The following is a 16395-nucleotide window of genomic DNA, read 5'->3' as shown; positions in this document are numbered from 1 at the left end:
AGGCATTTGCAGCTGAGAGTGCTGCATGAAACATGGTTGCATATCACAGATTTTGCCATTTTTGAACAAAATATTGTTGGGCCCCACCTGCCCTTATTTCCCCAACCCACACTTCTGTGGAGCACACCTTCTTCCATTACATGCAACTGGGTGCAGGCCTCCCCTTCCCCTCCAACTGTTCGCAATACATTTCTGCCTGCCTCGCCTGCCCCGCACCCCTACTCACCTGCTTGCCTTTCCTCCAGGCCTGCCTCTCTTACCGTCTTGCCTACCTGTCTCTCCCCAGCTGCCCTGGTTCAGATGCACTTGGAAATGGCGCCAAAAGTCAGGAGGAAAGCTGGGAAAAGAGGGTGACACTTGGTGGCTGCCCACGGGGGAGAGAGAGCGGTGCTAACTTGCATAAAATATTGGAGGGGCTGCCCACCCTAAATTGGGGGAGCTGAAGGGATCCAGATCCCATAGAGTTGACACCTGCGAATCACGAGTAACATAAAAACACTAGTTCTTACTCTAGTTCTTGATTTGCAGTGTTACTTTTTGAACCTTATTAAAGTCATCCTTTATTTCCTGTGACTTCTTGCAGGAATTCCAATTCTGTTGGGGAAATGATTCCAGCATTCCTCGGTTCTCTTTCACATTCAACCTGTGGAGATCTTTCAGATGCCTGGCCTCTTATCCAAAATCCAGCTTGCTGTGATAGTATTTCTTTCTGTGAGTCATACCCTGAGCTAACGGGAGAAGATGAAAATTCTTTCAGCCTAGGGACTGAAAAAACAGCCATTGTGGATTCAGATAACGAACAGGATTTAAGGGTATTCATGTCTACAACGTCTCATTTTGGAAGCTTGACAGAATCAACTGAACTTTCCAGTAAGAGTCCTTCCAGTATCACTGCTTCATTAAACCAGTTCTTAACTGCTGAACCACTGTCAACAACAGAGCTTGACAAAACAGTTAGTGATTCTCTAAACTGATGGCCAGGTAAGAACAAAACATTAGTTGTCTACCAGGTGAAGTACTATGTAGTATCAATTAAACTTTTATTAATATTATCTAGGCTAGTTTGTAAATTGTCTGGTTGAAATTGGTGTCTCAAAGATCCTTCACTAATAATTCTGCCTCCTCGTGTATATATTTTGCATGCTTTATAAAAGCAGATTTATGCAAATTCCTACCGCTTTAAAAATCTTACTCTGATTTGCATAGCCATTCCTGTTAAAGTCTGTGACCCCAGCTCCAGTCACATGTTCACAACCAAGAGCTCCCGAGGAGGGCATGGGTCATTTCTGTGCATCTGAAACTGAACGCAGTTCAGATGAGCACTGGTTCCAAGTCACTTGCATATGGATCTCCCTTGCTGTTTTAAAGTTCATATTCCTGTTTTGAATTGTATTATTTTCGAACAATAATTAAGCCCTTTATATCAATATTATATTTATTATAACTTTAAAAAGAATGTGACTGTATAATACATTTGCAGGCTTATAATGTATAGGACCTGAATTTAAATAAGATTGTGACAAGATGGCGGATTTAGGAGAGCTGCTGCGGGGATTAGGCTGATTCCTGGACAATCCCACCAGCAGGGGCAGCAGGACAGAGACGGGATGGGGTTGTCATAAGACACTTTGAATGTCCCCAGAGGGAGCTGGGGGAACAGTATAGACTTGCTTTATGGGCTGAAAATATTTTTCTTCCCAATGTTTCTGGCTGGAATTGACTGGCTGAAAGTACTTTTCCTATTAATTAGAATATAATTAGTATACGAAAGCTTGTGTTCAGCAGTACATAATAAAAATGACAAAGGCATCTTCTTATGACAGTGACATCCAGAATGTGGCCAGTTGTAGGTTCTGTGCATATGGCTAACCCCTGCTATCTTGCTCTCTTTTAGGAATCTAAAGGACCTTTCTTGGCAGCCTTTAAACTGAATGCTTCCCAACGTGCTTCTCTTTGAATGCTTGTGGATGGAATGTGGCCTGGAGCTCCATGTTACAAGGTTTCAGAAACAGCTGAACTAAATTGGCAGCATTTCAAAGCTCTCTCAGGCAGTTGCATTTGAAATACAGCAGCTGTATGAGAAAACTTCAAGGAGCAGCTTGGTAAAAGACCAAAGGCAGATCCATGCTACTCTGTCTCTTTTCTGAACAGCAAGCTTCTGTGTCTCATTGACACAAGGAAAGTTTGGTGGACTGATCTTACTGCTAAGCAGATTATGTAAATATAAAGAGCAATAGAATTGTGAGTGTGTGTGTGTGTGTGTGTGTGTGTGTGTGGCTACTAATAGCAGGTGCTTGTTTGTCCATTTTTCTGTTGGCAAAAGGAAGCATTTAACAGGATTTTCAACAAGCTGTACTGAGTCAATACATAATAGGCCAAATATACAACAGTAAAAAGAATCTAAAAATAATAAAATGAAACTTCATTGGGAACTTGGGATCTGCCTGTTACAGTACAGAATGCATAAATACTTGTGTGGAGAAAACATGCTGTGAAAATTGCAAGACTATACCAAAGTGCTTTTTTCACAGCTATTTACAGTGCAGTCCTATGCATGTTTACTTGGAATTCTAAGTCTCACTGTATTCAGGGATTAATATTCCCAGATACATGTGCAGTTCTAATGTGGCAGCAACTTTGCTTGCCAAAAGATGTTAACTCCAACTCCCAGCCAGATATTTCTCCCATAATTTTTTTGCATTTCTATGATGTTGTGCTAAAACTGTGGGTACTTTGGCAGGAAAGCTAAATACTTTTAAGTCCTATTGATTTCATTTGGAATGCTTTTGAGTAGTGCTGACTCTCACAATAATACCAGGAGGACTTGAAGTGCTTGCTTTTGGCTAAACTATATCCTGTATATTTTTTAAACTTTGAAACAAAGAACCGAGACTTTTGTGTTATATTTAGTGGAGAATCCTTTAGTATCATTGAAAAAATAAGGCTGTATTTCTTCCCACACCAATGTGGGAAGCAAGCCTCATTGAATCATAGACTCAGAGTTGGAAGGGACCTTGAGGATCATCTAGTCCAACCTCTTCCAACTAAGCATCCATGACAGAAGGCCATTCAACCTCTGCTTTAAAAATACGTGTTGTTTCAAGCAAACATCCAATGGAATTATACTATGTTAGAAAACTAATGTTACAAAATTCACGTTTTTATACGATAGTGAAAACCTGCAAATAATACGTATACTTTTTGCATGAAGAACCATATATGTGTGTAAACTTTGTAAATAAAGTAATCCAATGTGCATTTCAGTATTCTGCAAAATGGTTAAGACTATGCGTGGAGACTACTGTTTACCTCTAAAAACTGCTTTCAAAAGGCCTGTGGTATGTGCCCCATTGTAATGAAGATCAAAAGTTTGAAGCAAGAACAGGATTTTAAAATGTGCATATTGTATAAATGCAGTTTACAAAATGTTTGATTCAACCAAATTGGTCTTGATTATGTTGCCTATGGCAAGCAATTTTGTATATGCCAATAGAAAACATACACTGAATTTTTTATACTATTTGCTTTCAAACAAAAATGCTTTCCCAATATTCTTTTACATGCAGGAATTCAAAGGGGTGGACGAAGACTGTAAATTACAACTTTGTGTATATGTTTATATATTTTTCTATTTGTTAATAAATAGTCATTTAAATACTATTTGTATATATGTGTGTTTCAAACATAGATCTTCCCCTAAATAATTGTTATATTTTAGAAACATGTCAAACCATCTCAGTATGATTCTGCCTTCTTTTAGTCCGTTTTTATTTCTTTAGGCTATAAGACTGATCCATGCTTCCTTTGTTGCTGCTTCCAAATTTGGAGCAAAGCAAGGAGGGGAGAGGAAGATGCTTGTATCTTCTGTGTCAAGATGCACACTCTCCCTCAAATATAATAACCTATCTGTGCATATGCGCACCCACAAACTGGAAGTGACGATAGATAAGTAAGTCACTTAGTTTCCTGTGTTGCCACTTCGGGTGAACATTTGAAACAATCCTGTGTTCCCATTTCTTCAGCTTGTGGCCTTCAACTGCTTTTCTCAACTAGAAACTTAGAAGAGGACCCGTGCCTGCACATAAATCATTAATACAGTTAATGAGAAAGTTTTGTACAAAATAGTAACAGAACTGGTGTAATGCACAGCCTGTTCTCCTTGAGCACACATTACATCACTTTAAATGGAAGGCTCTGCCAGGGAGCAGGTGCACTCACCTAACAACTTTTAGGGTGTGGTAGCATGCCCACCAAACATACTAACTGAACCTGGGTATTTCTTGTCACTGAGGTGGGCCTCTCCTCTGACCACCTGCTCCCCAGCATATAGATCAGTGCCTCCTAGGCCCCTTTCTAGGAACCAGTTCTGAACTCTCGGCCCATTCCTCCCTCCCCACTGTGACCAACTCAGCCATCTCTGTGGAACTCGTGACAGCAGTCTTCACAAGTCTTGCCCCAGGCGCCTTTATTTAAACAAGTATATCCCGTGAGAAGATCTACATAGGAGCCCCAAAGTGTCTGAAGACCCTTCCTAAAGTAGCATGTAGAATCATAGAACAGTAGGGTTGTAAGATGCCAATAATTTGAAGACTATTGCAGCAGATCTGCTTGCATATCATTCATAGATGCACACAGTTATGGGGCTCTTATGAAACTCCGAGCAAACAAGTACAATCCCATAATGAATTCACGCTTGCCTATACATAACAGTAACATCAAATGGTGCCTTGCATATCTGAAACAATTCCCAAGCAACTTGTATTCAAAAGTATACTGCCTTTGAAAGAGAAGGGACAACACAGCCATTGTGGCCAGTAGCCATCCATGGGCTTATCCACCATGAATTGGTCTCCTCTTTTAAAGACATCCAAGTCGATGGCCATCAGTGCCTTTTGTGGGGGCAAATTTTATATGCGCTGTGTGAAGAAGGTTATTTCAGTGTCTGAGATGGGTTAAGCACAGTTAACATTTCTCCTTTGTTGCAGAACCTTTTGAGGGCTTTAACTTTGCATGCACCGAAGTCTTTACGAGCAATATCTCCTGTAGATTAAAGTAATCCTCTCGCCTCCTCTCTGAGCCTTATAACTAGAGGTTTAGATTACAACCTGAAGCACATTCCAATTCAGTCGCTGTTTGAGGGTTTTTTTATTTTTTAAGGGGGGAGAAAAAACAAAGACCCCTTATTTGAGCTAGTGCATGCCCTCTGCAAGAGAATGCGATTGGTATAACTTGCATAACAAAGGAGCACAATGTGCACACTGTGTTAGCAGGGTGCAATTTAATCCATACTTGCTTTAGGCATGAGTGTTGCTGGCACACCGTCCTTGGCCCTTGCAGCACACAGGAGCTCCTTTGATTGTGTCCTGCAAGGCAGCCCCATCTATAGAATGAAAAGGGCTGCAGGTGGATTTGCCAGCAGTCCTGCTGTGATTCACATCAGCAGTAAATGATGGGATTAGAGGAAATGTTCCATAATAGTGTACTGACAGGGAGAGCTGATTGAGGGCATACTAAGGATCAGGGTAAGTGACATCATTTCTCCAGCGGGAGTAATGTTAAGATTTCCCTGTAATTTGGTTTTGATAACATAAGGGGGGCGGGTTGGTGGGAAGGGAAGTTATTCTAACAAACGGGAATGTGCACTGCTGGGCCCAGTTCAAGGTGCTTGTGTTAGGGCCCTGAATGACTCAGGTCACAACTATCTGAAAAAACTACCTCTCCTCAGGCCTTTTAAGCTCTTGGTAGTTCCACTGCCCTCAGAAGCTGGGTAGTCATTCTGGCATAGCTGTCAACTTTTCCCTTTTCTTGCGAGGAATCCTATTCGGAATAAGGGAATTTCCCTTTAAAAAGGGGGAAACGTTGACAGCTATGCGTCCTGGGAGAGGGCATTCTCTGTGGCAGCCGCAAAGTTGTAGCACTCACTTCACACAGGCAACTTCAATATACAGTTTTGGGCAAATGTTGAAGACGCTCCTCTTTAGCCTGGCCTTTGACACCTGAGATGTATATTTACAAGGCCCACTATTTTTCTGGTTGTGGGTTTTTTTTATTGCAATTTTTAAAACTGTAATTTGATTTAAAAATAAATAAATTTAAGTTTAAAAATTGTTTTAAAAACCAATGGAGTGACTTCAAGGGCACAGTCTCAGAAGAACAGGATGTTGGATGAGATCCAGCAGGGTTGATCTTAGAAACATGGAATTGTAGAGTTTGAGGGGACCATGAGGGTCATCTCATCCAACCCCCTGCAATTCAGGGATCTCTTTGCCCAATGTGGGGCTCGAGCCCCCAACCCTGAGATTAAGAGTCTCCTGCTCTAGTGACTGAGCTATCCTGCTGCATCGTCTTACGCTGCACCACAAAGTGCAGACTTCCATGAGTATGTGAAACTGAGGACGGTGGGGTTTGACTGTGCAGAATGCAATTACTTGACTTAATGACAAGTTCAGAAACATTTTTTACCCTTCTCAATACTGGGCTATTGCCTTTTTAAAAGCATCACCCCCTCCTTTCCTGATTGCAGCTGAGCAACAGTTAAACAGAGTCACATTTAAAACTGAGCAGCCTTCTCGCCTGGCGAATGTGTGAACAGAATGTGAAGGCTCTGAGACAAATTCTCTCTCATTTCAAGAACACTTCATTACAATCATACCAAATTCAAAGGGATGAGAACAGAGATAGCGTTCAATTTGACTGAGCTGATTAGTGTCAAGGCATCCCCCCCAAAAGTTCAAAGGCATCATTTGTCCAGGGCCTGCGATAAAACTTTGAAGGGAGGTTTTGAAAAGCCAAAGAAAGACTCCTCTCAGCTTCCATCCGGCAGATAAAAAGGGGATTACAGGCCCTTGCTGTCCTTTGAACCTTAAAAAGTCCTGCTGGCAAACAGAATAAGACAGGGTTCAGAATAATCTCCCGCTAAAAGCTGTTGCTTCACTGACTTCATTTCACTTCTTCAAAATTTATCTACTCATTTGCAGTTTTTCAAAAGGGCTTCACAGCCAAAAGTTACCAAAGCACAAAAAAATAAGACCAAATACGAAAAGTTTGCAAACTCAGTAAACGAAAAGCAACGGAACCTTTTAGTGAATGGTGCTCCATAAAAGGACTAGGTCCCACTTCCGAGAAAGTCTTCTTGCTAATCTCATAACGGCCCTGATCCCAAAATATCTGATGCAATGCTTTAATAGACCTGTGTATGGGTTGGTGTGGGTGGGAAAATGATGTGGCCACAGGTAGTAGGAGAATACACATTTCCTTCTGCATCTACAGATCAGTGCATAAAGAATAAGAATTTATATATTTGTTCTCCCCCCTCCCCCCAAAAAAATACTAAGCAGCTGTCCACAAATGCAGCCTACCCATGCCCACATACTAAGACCTTTTCCTGATGATTGTGAGAACAGGAGGCTGACCTTTAATCTGATTCAGCAGGACTGATCCAACCAGATGCTTATGGGAAGCCTTGCAATCAGGACAGGAATGTTACATCTCTCTCCTCACTTCTGATTCCCAGTATCTGGTACTCGTAAGCATACTGCCTCTGACACTACAGTTATTCAATGACTGAGTGATCCTCGTTTCCAAGTAAGTGGGTTTAGGTTTGCAGCCTAAAATAGGCATTGCAGCTTTAGAAACACCAGTATATAGAAAGCTGCCTTATATTGAGTCAGACCCTTGGTTCATTTAGCTGAATATTGTCTACACTGACTGGCAGCAGCTCTCCAGGATTTCAGGCAGGAGTCTCTCACAGCCCTAACTGGAGATGCCAGGGATTGAAGCTTCTGCATGAAAAGCCACTGAGCTATGACTCTTCCCTGTAACTAAAGCTTGAGGGCATTGCTCACCCATTACCCCTCTGGGAGTGCTGGGCAAACCATGCCTGTCTTTGTAGGCCTTCCAGGTCTACCTGCCTGGAGTGGCTGTCTGCAGAAACTAACTTGCATCCTTTTCCCCACATTGCAAAACAGATAAAGGAAGACTAAAATACTCATATTTTCTCACTGGGAAAGTCCAGAAGCCAGCAAATGGATCAGAAAGTAGAGCAATGTTAGACTTCTCTCCATTCCAAATAAGTTGGAAAAGAAGAAATCCATCAACAACAATAAATCTGTCTGCCAGATGATGTTTCCAAAGTATGTTGAACAAAGCTTGTTCTATTTATAGGCAATTGTCTTCATTAACCACCCTGAGTCTTCTCCACCCCTTTTCTTATTGTAAGCCATGCCGTCACTGCCTAGCACATTCCCTTACAGTAGGTGCCGGTTCAAAAAGAAACATTGGATGAACAGGTCAATCAGTACCCAAATTACACGCAGTGTTGTTGCTTTTTGCCTCACAAGCTATGAGTTACAACATGTTACCTTTCCTTTCTGCAAAGACATAAGCGCACAGTGCAGATTACTCAGCTTCAGAAAAATTATATATAATTGTCCCCTGAGGCCTGGAAATCCTGAAAGATGCTGAAGCACACAAGAGCTTGCTCTTTGCAGAAACACCCAATTTAATTTCTCCCTGGAAATAACAGCTTTGATATACTTTTGCGCATCGTGTACCTGTGATCCTGGAAACTGACTCCAGGCTCCTACTGTAGTGACTGAAACATACTACCACCCAAGAAACGCTGTTGTTAGGCAGCCTCTGTAAATGCTGTATACAGTAATACTTGAAATCTAAAAGAAATAGCTAAAACCAAAAGTTACTGCTTTTTGCTAAGCCAAGGAAGCCAATTAGGATTCATGCATTTGCACCTTGCCAGCACTGTCATTCACACACACACACACACACACACAGAAAGAGAGAGAAGTAAGTTTACTTCCCAGTAACCAGTTACAGGATTCCAAGTACCAGGGTATACGACTGCAGCTGCAATTAGGATGCAATTCTGTACTGACAAGTCTCAATTGATTCTGTGGGACTTACTTCTGAGTAACCTATGTAGGATTGCACTGGTGAAAGGGTTGCCAACAATGGTCCTACGGACCCAAAGAATTAATCAGGGAAATAAAAAACAACGGCCCTATGGACCCAAAAAATTAATCAGGGAAATGGCTGTCAAAGTGATACAAATGTGCTTTAAATGTGTGGTGGGGGACGCAACATTTGACAGTATCAGAGTGCAATTCTCATCTATATATTTGTGTCATGGATGAAGAATGACTCATGGATGAGTTCATCCCTTTGCTGAACCACCACTTGGTACATTCCACCTCAGTTCCAGCTGGAACTGATCAACAGCTTCCACAGAGACCTGGGCTGGTGTTACAAGCAAAGGAGGGGCCAAAGTGCTGTTGCACAAACCTCTTGAGTGCATATAATGCCTGAATAAAGACTAGGGCTGTCTCAAGGCAGTTTGCTGCCTGAGGTGAAGGACAAGATGGCAGCCACCACTGTTCCACATACAGAAGCCGTTTGGAACAGCAGTAAAATCTTACTTCAGTACTGGCAATGTGCTCCACTGTGCCTGAGGGGAACAGACCACATACAGCTCTGTCCTCCCAACAGATGAATATGAGTAAGGGGGCTCAGGACATGCAGTTTCCCCTGCCCCCCCCTTACCTCACGCTGTCTAATAGTAGGGCTGGTCCTGATAAAGAAGGGGCGTAGAGGATTTTGAGGCAACAGGGGGGAAAGTTGGAGAAAACAAGTCTCAGCTGCCGGCTGCCAAGGTAAATGATACATCTTAAGTATATCATACAGATGTGATTCGATATTTCCTTCTGTTGGTTCAGTTTACTGCTTTTGTGGCCTGCCTTCTAGAATACTGTAGAATGTTCTGGAGTAATATTTTTTTTCTTAACCAGGGGAGAGACAGAGAAGCACCACTGTAAAAAAAAAAACAAAAAAGATGAACCTCCAGCGTGCTGAAAAATAGTTCTTGGAAATGTTGGCTTGAGGATGGTGGACTTTCCCTTGATTGAAAACCAAAAACTTACTATTGCCCCTGGGGAACAGCACTGCTCAAAACATGTCAAGCACAAATGAGGTTCTTCTGAATCTACATGTATTGCAGCCTTCCCTTTACCAGCATTTCCCTAAATTGTGGTTGCTGGTGGGGAGTGGAGTGGAGAGGAGAGAGAATGAGAGCGCTGTGGGGCTGGTGGGGCTCTGTTGTTCTTCTCCACACAGTTACAATAAGGTAGGGAAACATCTGAAAAAGGGTACATTTCCATCTGTGAACTGGACTCTGATAGCCATGTGTTCAGCATCCTTTCCGGGAGACATCTGCTTCTAACTAGCAACTGCTGGGAACTGCTGGTGAATATAACTGGCTTGCCCTTATTGTGAACTTCTCTTGGGCGCTGTATTGGCTACTAGCAACAGTTTACTGAGGTAGCGGAATGACTCCGTGGCTTTCATCTTTTTCTAGCTCTAGAGAGCCTTTTACTACCATGACTTTGGTACCAAGAAACCCCGGGGGAAATCTGCTGAGGAAACTTTGAATATTGCAAAGAGCTGTGAGACAGGATGGAAAGGAGGTAGGGTGAGATCTAGTGGTAGATTCTGGGCAATCAACAAGGGTTTCTGATTCGTGATTGTGTGACAAAAAACAGCAAAAACAAAAGAAACAACAGTAAGGCTCCCCTCTAATCCTAAACTAGATGATTAAAACTAAGAAATGAGAAGCTGTGAAGTCAGTTCTGCTTAGGGGTGGGTGAATTTGGATTTCTCTCATTTTGCCATCTTATGTTTAGTTCTCCACATTTCCACATCACTTTGCGATATATTTTTTTTAAAATTCCACATGAAAATCCATTAGCATCTTAATGCTAATGTTGCCAAACTGTATGCAAATATTATTTCCCCTAATATAATGCATTTTTTTTTGCATGTTCTCTGTGATTTTTTAATGCATACTTTACCCCGGTGTACACACTTTTCCTACACGCTGCTTGGCTGGGGAACTGCATTGCAAAATTTAAAGAAGTGCAAATTTTGAAAGATGGTTGTGTTCATGTGTTGCTTTTGGAACGTGCAGATTTGCTAGCTTCAACTTTAAATGTCAACTGAATTGAATTTCTCCTTTAGCCCTAGTTCTGGTATTGAATACAAAAAGGCACCCTTTTCGTTAATTCCGTATTGCATATCCTCCTCTCTCTGTATTTTGCACCTTACTCTGGCTGGAAGATTTTGGGGGTCAAGTAAAAAGACAAGATGGGGGTGCTGCAAGCTTGACATCTGCCCACTCTTGTCCTTGGACTTTTGCTGTCACCTTAACATGAACTGAGTGTGTCCTTAGAAGGCACCCAGCCTTGTGCATTTCAGAGGGAGTTTGTTGTTGTCGCTGGGCAAACTGCCTTTCAGTAAAGCCGTTCTACCATTACTGATCTTCCCACTGATGAAGGAACCTGGAACACAGTGTGAAAACCAGTACAGTATTCTAATAAACACCTTCTCTGTGTTACCTGTTGGGGCAAGCCACAATACGGATTATCCTATCATTTTCTGTAAAGTTGCTGCACATTTTCTGCTCAGCTTGGTGTGCCAAGAATGCTACAGGCCGACATGGGCAGGTTTTTAAGAGACCTCTTGCTGCTTTTTGTCACTGCTGGTTACATTAAGCTGGTGTGGTGTAATGGTTAGAGTGTTGGACTAGGACATGGGAGACCAGGGTTTGAATCCCCACTCAGCCATGAATTTCATTGGGTGACCTTGGACCAGTCACCATCCTTTAGCCTAACCTACCTCACAGGGTTGTTACGAAGATGAAATGGGGAGGGAAGGGAACCATGTCCACCACCTTGAGCTCCTTGGAAGAAAAGGGTGTTATATAAATGCAATAAATAATAAATAAAACTTCTAATACTGGTGGTAGTGAAGGTATCATGGGTAATGGAATTGAGGCCAATGCTGGCTCTCCAAACCCTTCCATCTTGCCCTAGGGCAGTGTTTCTCAACCTGTGGGTTGGACTACAACTCCCATCATTCCTAGCCAGCATGACCAGTTGTCAGGGATGATGGGAGTTGTAGTCCAACAACATCTGGGGACCCACAGGTTGAGAACCGTTGCCCTAGGGGCTTTTGCCACACCACACTCCCACTTTGCAAGCTCCCTAGCTGTTTTTTCCTCACTGTAATGTGTCCCCAAACCTCTTGCTTCCCTGGATGGAGAATGCAAGTCCCCACACTCCCCTCTGTTGCTAATAAGCAAAAACCACAAATGTAGGAGCTGCTGCCAATCAGTTTGGGCAATACTGAGCTAGAGGGAGCAATGCTCCAACTCGGAATTAATACGCTTCAACATTTCTCTGATGAAAATAGGGACATCCTAAGGAAAAGCGGGACATCAGAAACCAGGATGGCTTCTGTAAATCCAAGATTGTCCCTGGAAAATAGGGTCTGATGCCACTTCCTGTCTGTTCCTGTGGCCTCCTAGTGCCAATTACAGAATGTTTATTCATGCTATTAAAATAGATTCCGTTTTGATCGTATGTCCCTTTTGGATGCTGAATATTAGAAATGGAGAGAGCTGGGCTCGGAGTCTCCTTCTAGCTTTCATTATGCCTTTCATAACACTTCAATCAAACTGTGTTGCTCTCTGTTGTTGATTTAACCTTTGTTGGCGCTAAGAGCTTTAATTGGCTGCTCATTTGGCCCTTTTCTTAGAAGCTAATGCACCATTACTGGCGTAGGAAGAGGGGCTCTTTGCCAGGCTAAACAGTTGGGAGTTTTCAAAGTGACAAAGCATATTACCAATAGTTTGTGCTTTCCACACAAAGGGCCCCTTCATAGGTTATTCCCAGGGCCAAGAAGCAGCAAAAGACCTGGATGTCTCAGCAGCATGTTCACCTTGTTCTGCTGGTTGACACATCACTGATGTGGTCCAAAGGAAAGCAGAGCAATACGTTTGGCACCAGCTTGGCTGAAGAAGTCACCAGAAGTTGTATAAGGCACCATCCAACCATCTTAGGGACTCCACTCTGGATTTGTGTAGGGTTTATTCCTTAGCCTTTTCTTCTCCCAAAGATATCCCACAAGGCAGCAGAGGTTTAGGATCAGAGTTTTCCTTGTCCTGGATGGGCTACCTTCCCAGGTTGACGAGCCCCATCTGCCTCTCACTTCCTCTACAACATGTGCAGAAGCCACCTTCTTGACCGTAGGACCCACTATCGGTCTCATCCACTCGATCCTCTGGAGCCTGTCTTTGCATATAGGAGAAGTCCCTACCTCACTAATGGCTTGAGACCCATCAGCTCCCCTCACCTGGTTCAGACAGCCAGTCAAAGCCATTTCCCAGAGTGTGGTCGCTGTCACATGCTAACAGCTTCTAGGAGCCACAGGTGAGAGCTCAGTGCAGGGTGGTGGCCAAAGGTGGGAAAACTACCCTAGGAGGAGCATGACGCCCCCTACCAAAGGCACTACCCCTTCCCTAACACCGCATACACCCCAATTATGTGAGTGGATTTCATAGGAGCCACTTCCTAGGGGCCAAGGTCCCAGAGATTATTTGAGGGGGCTGGAGGTCCCCAAAGTTCATGGGCATTGCCACTCAAATAGTGTCCGTGAGTGATCGCATCTTGTGATCCATTATGCAGGGTAGGGCTTACCTGCTGCCCCCCAATATTTTATTCAAGTTGACACCCTTGGGGGACGTCAAATAATTCTCCCTTGCCCCCAAAAGGCAAATGAAGAATGTAAAGCCTTTGCAAAGCGTCATGACTCCTGCCTCTTTGCAAAAGTTTAACATGTTGTTGTTTAGTCGTTTAGTCGTGTCCGACTCTTCGTGACCCCATGGACCAGAGCACGCCAGGCACTCCTGTCTTCCACTGCCTCCCACAGTTTGGTCATACTTATGTTTGTAGCTTCGAGAACACTGTCCAACCATCTCGTCCTCTGTCGTCCCCTTCTCCTTGTGCCCTCCATCTTTCCCAACATCAGGGTCTTTCCCAGGGAGTCTTCTCTTCTCATGAGGTGGCCAAAGTACTGGAGCCTCAGCTTCAGGATCTGTCCTTCCAGTGAGCACTCAGGGCTGATTTCCTTAAGAATGGATACGTTTGATCTTCTTGCAGTCCATGGGACTCTCAAGAGTCTCCTCCAGCACCATAATTCAAAAGCATCAATTCTTTGGCGATCAGTTTAACATAACTAGGGCCATTTACTCACCAAGAAACTTGCCTGGCTCCTTCAGCCACTCAGAGATTGGGGTGGCAGGCCTTAGTATTATTCTGCTCTGCAAGAGTTGCATATGTTCCACATGCCTCTGGAGCCCGACATCTCCCCATAGGAGAGAGACATGAATTGCCCTTTGGACGTTTAAGTATCCGTTTTTCACTTTTCGTTGCATTATCTGTAGGGCAAACCCATAATAAAGTGAGGAGAGAGTGAAGTGATGGGTGATCCGCCACTCCAAATCCCTGCTGGCTTGTTTCCCGGGAGCAGATCTTTGCATTCTGAAATCCACTCCTGTTGAAACCAATGGGCACAAATTAGCTACGTAAGCTCCAGCCTTAATACAGTTGATGGGCCTGATCCTGGGCCTCTTGTGTGAATGAAAGAAGCTTTGGCTCCAGCAGATGCACGACCATCCGGCAACCTGTGCTAGAACACCTTGTTTTGGGGCTTACTGCTTGTGGAAATATCGCAAAGGGCAGGTTTGCCCCTGCCAAGCTCTCTCCAGGCATACAGAGACCCTCTGCAATGAGTGCACACAGGTGCAGTGGTACCTCAGGTTACAGACACTTCAGGTTACAGACTTTGCTAACCCAGAAATAGTACCTCAAGTTAAGAACTTTGCTTCAGAATGAGAACAGAAATTGTGTGGTGGCGGCACGGCGGCAGCGGAAGGTTAAGAATGGACCTCCGGAACGAATTAAGTTCTTAACCTGAGGTACCACTGTACATATTTATGGAAGGGCAAACACAAAAGTTGCCCATAGTGCCAAATTTGAGGCAGCAGCATTTTCCTGCCTCGCCATTTACTTGCTGCCCTCCTCCCAGACTAGATATATGCACAGGAAGGCATATGTTGTTGTGCTGCTGCAGCCACCATTGTCATTGAATAGGAGTAATTTGTCTCCAAGGTTGAAGCATAAAATTACCCAACATGCAGTAACACACATTGCATGCTGGTTGACTTTGTGCCCAGCCACCACTGGGCAAGGGATGCCGATCACTCATATTCCTGAAGGCCAGCAACTGCACTGCACACCTTCCCACCAAAATTAATGGCGAAGGAGCAAGTGGCATAGATCACTTGCTTGCTCACTCCTGTTCAAGAGCATTGAGAGTAGAAGGACAGGTGCTAGTGGTGGCTTTTGCACAGTAATGCCTTCTCTTTCTTCCCTTGCTGGAGTGATAAACACTTCAGGGTTCAGGCGAAGAGGTCCGAGAAGATCTCCTCTCCACCCCTCCAGGACAGCTTGCTGAAGAGTAGGAAGAATCCCTATACTTGTGCAGTCTCAAAATGTGGCATAACACTGTTATAAAGCCTTTATGGGAAGGTCATCCCCCCTCAAGGCCCCCAGAATGCCCAACTTGGTTCCCACCCTTTTAAGTGAGTAATTCCACAATTGGGCGTCATGCCACACTTAAGAACTGCAGCTAACTCCAAAGGAAGTTGGGTTTTTTCTGGGATTAGCTGCAGGTGTAACCTGTTATCCTTGTTTCACCAGCCTTTAGCCATCAATCAGCAGATGAGAGAGAGGCAGCCTTCATTGAAAAGGACTCATTTAAAACTGAAAATATGAACAGAGAGTGTCAGCTACTGCTTTGGTGTCTTCTTTTTTTAAAAAAAGATCACTTTAAAAGGGTAGGATCGTTTTTAGTGTGTTTATATTTTGTTGTGCTTTTACTCTCTTTTATATTTGCATTGTATCTCCCCCCCCCCCGTAAATTACCTAAAGACTTTTTTGTGATGAACAAACAACAATAATAACAATGATACATTTACCGTATATACTTGAGTATAAGCCCACCCGAATATAAGCTGAGGCACCTAATTTTAGCACAAAAAACTAGGAAAATTTATTGACTCGAGTATAAACCGGTTCACCACACCACAAACCTGGAGGTGGCGGCAGCGGCGTAGGAAGAACAAGCAGCCCGAAAGGGCTCCTTTCGGGCCACTTGTCCCTCCACCACCACCGCCCGCCTCACTCAAGTATAAGCCATGGGGGGCTTTTTCAGCATTAAAAATGTGCTGAAAAAGTCGGCTTATACTTGAGTATATACAGTAATGACTAATGAAAATACAACAAAATAATAATATTCATAATAATGTATATGGGTATAGTGTTCTTGCTTACCTCCAGAAGGTTGTCCTTGTTTGCCTGAACCTCTTACATACCCCACATTTTAATAGCTCTGTCGTACATTCCAAACATATTAGGTGAACATTTGCTCCTTTTAAAGATGTAACATCAGAATATAAATGTCATAAATTAAAGGATATGAGGGAGA

At 43.3% G+C, this 16395-nt stretch overlaps 1 protein-coding gene and 1 long non-coding RNA gene across 9 annotated transcripts in view; both read left to right on the top strand.

The window, feature by feature from the left end:
* The window catches only part of TNFRSF19 (TNF receptor superfamily member 19), a 51268-nt gene extending 47608 nt beyond the window's left edge, over nucleotides 1–3660 (top strand). For 5 of the 8 annotated variants that reach the window (XM_083609226.1, XM_083609228.1, XM_083609227.1 and 2 more), the window contains 2 exons: nucleotides 584–981; nucleotides 1895–3660. In XM_083609226.1, the coding sequence (XP_083465352.1) occupies nucleotides 584–974 (391 nt within the window). In that variant the 3' untranslated portion in view covers nucleotides 975–981; nucleotides 1895–3660. The remainder of the gene's footprint in view (nucleotides 1–583; nucleotides 982–1894) is intronic. The other 3 variants (XM_083609231.1, XM_083609232.1, XM_083609233.1) reach the window with 1 other exon arrangement.
* Nucleotides 3661–9254: 5594 nt separating this feature from the next.
* LOC310760636 lies at nucleotides 9255–15793 on the top strand. The gene is made up of 3 exons (XR_014547088.1): nucleotides 9255–9665; nucleotides 10367–10475; nucleotides 15609–15793. It is a non-coding gene; the product is annotated as an uncharacterized lncRNA (long non-coding RNA).
* Nucleotides 15794–16395: the final 602 nt, after the last annotated feature.

The sequence above is a fragment of the Podarcis filfolensis genome, assembly GCF_964270895.1.
Source record: "Podarcis filfolensis genome assembly, chromosome: 4".
Taxonomy (NCBI): Eukaryota; Metazoa; Chordata; class Lepidosauria; order Squamata; family Lacertidae; genus Podarcis; species Podarcis filfolensis.
The sequence above is the reverse complement of the archived record's forward strand: the minus strand, read 5'-3'. Positions and strand labels throughout refer to the sequence as shown.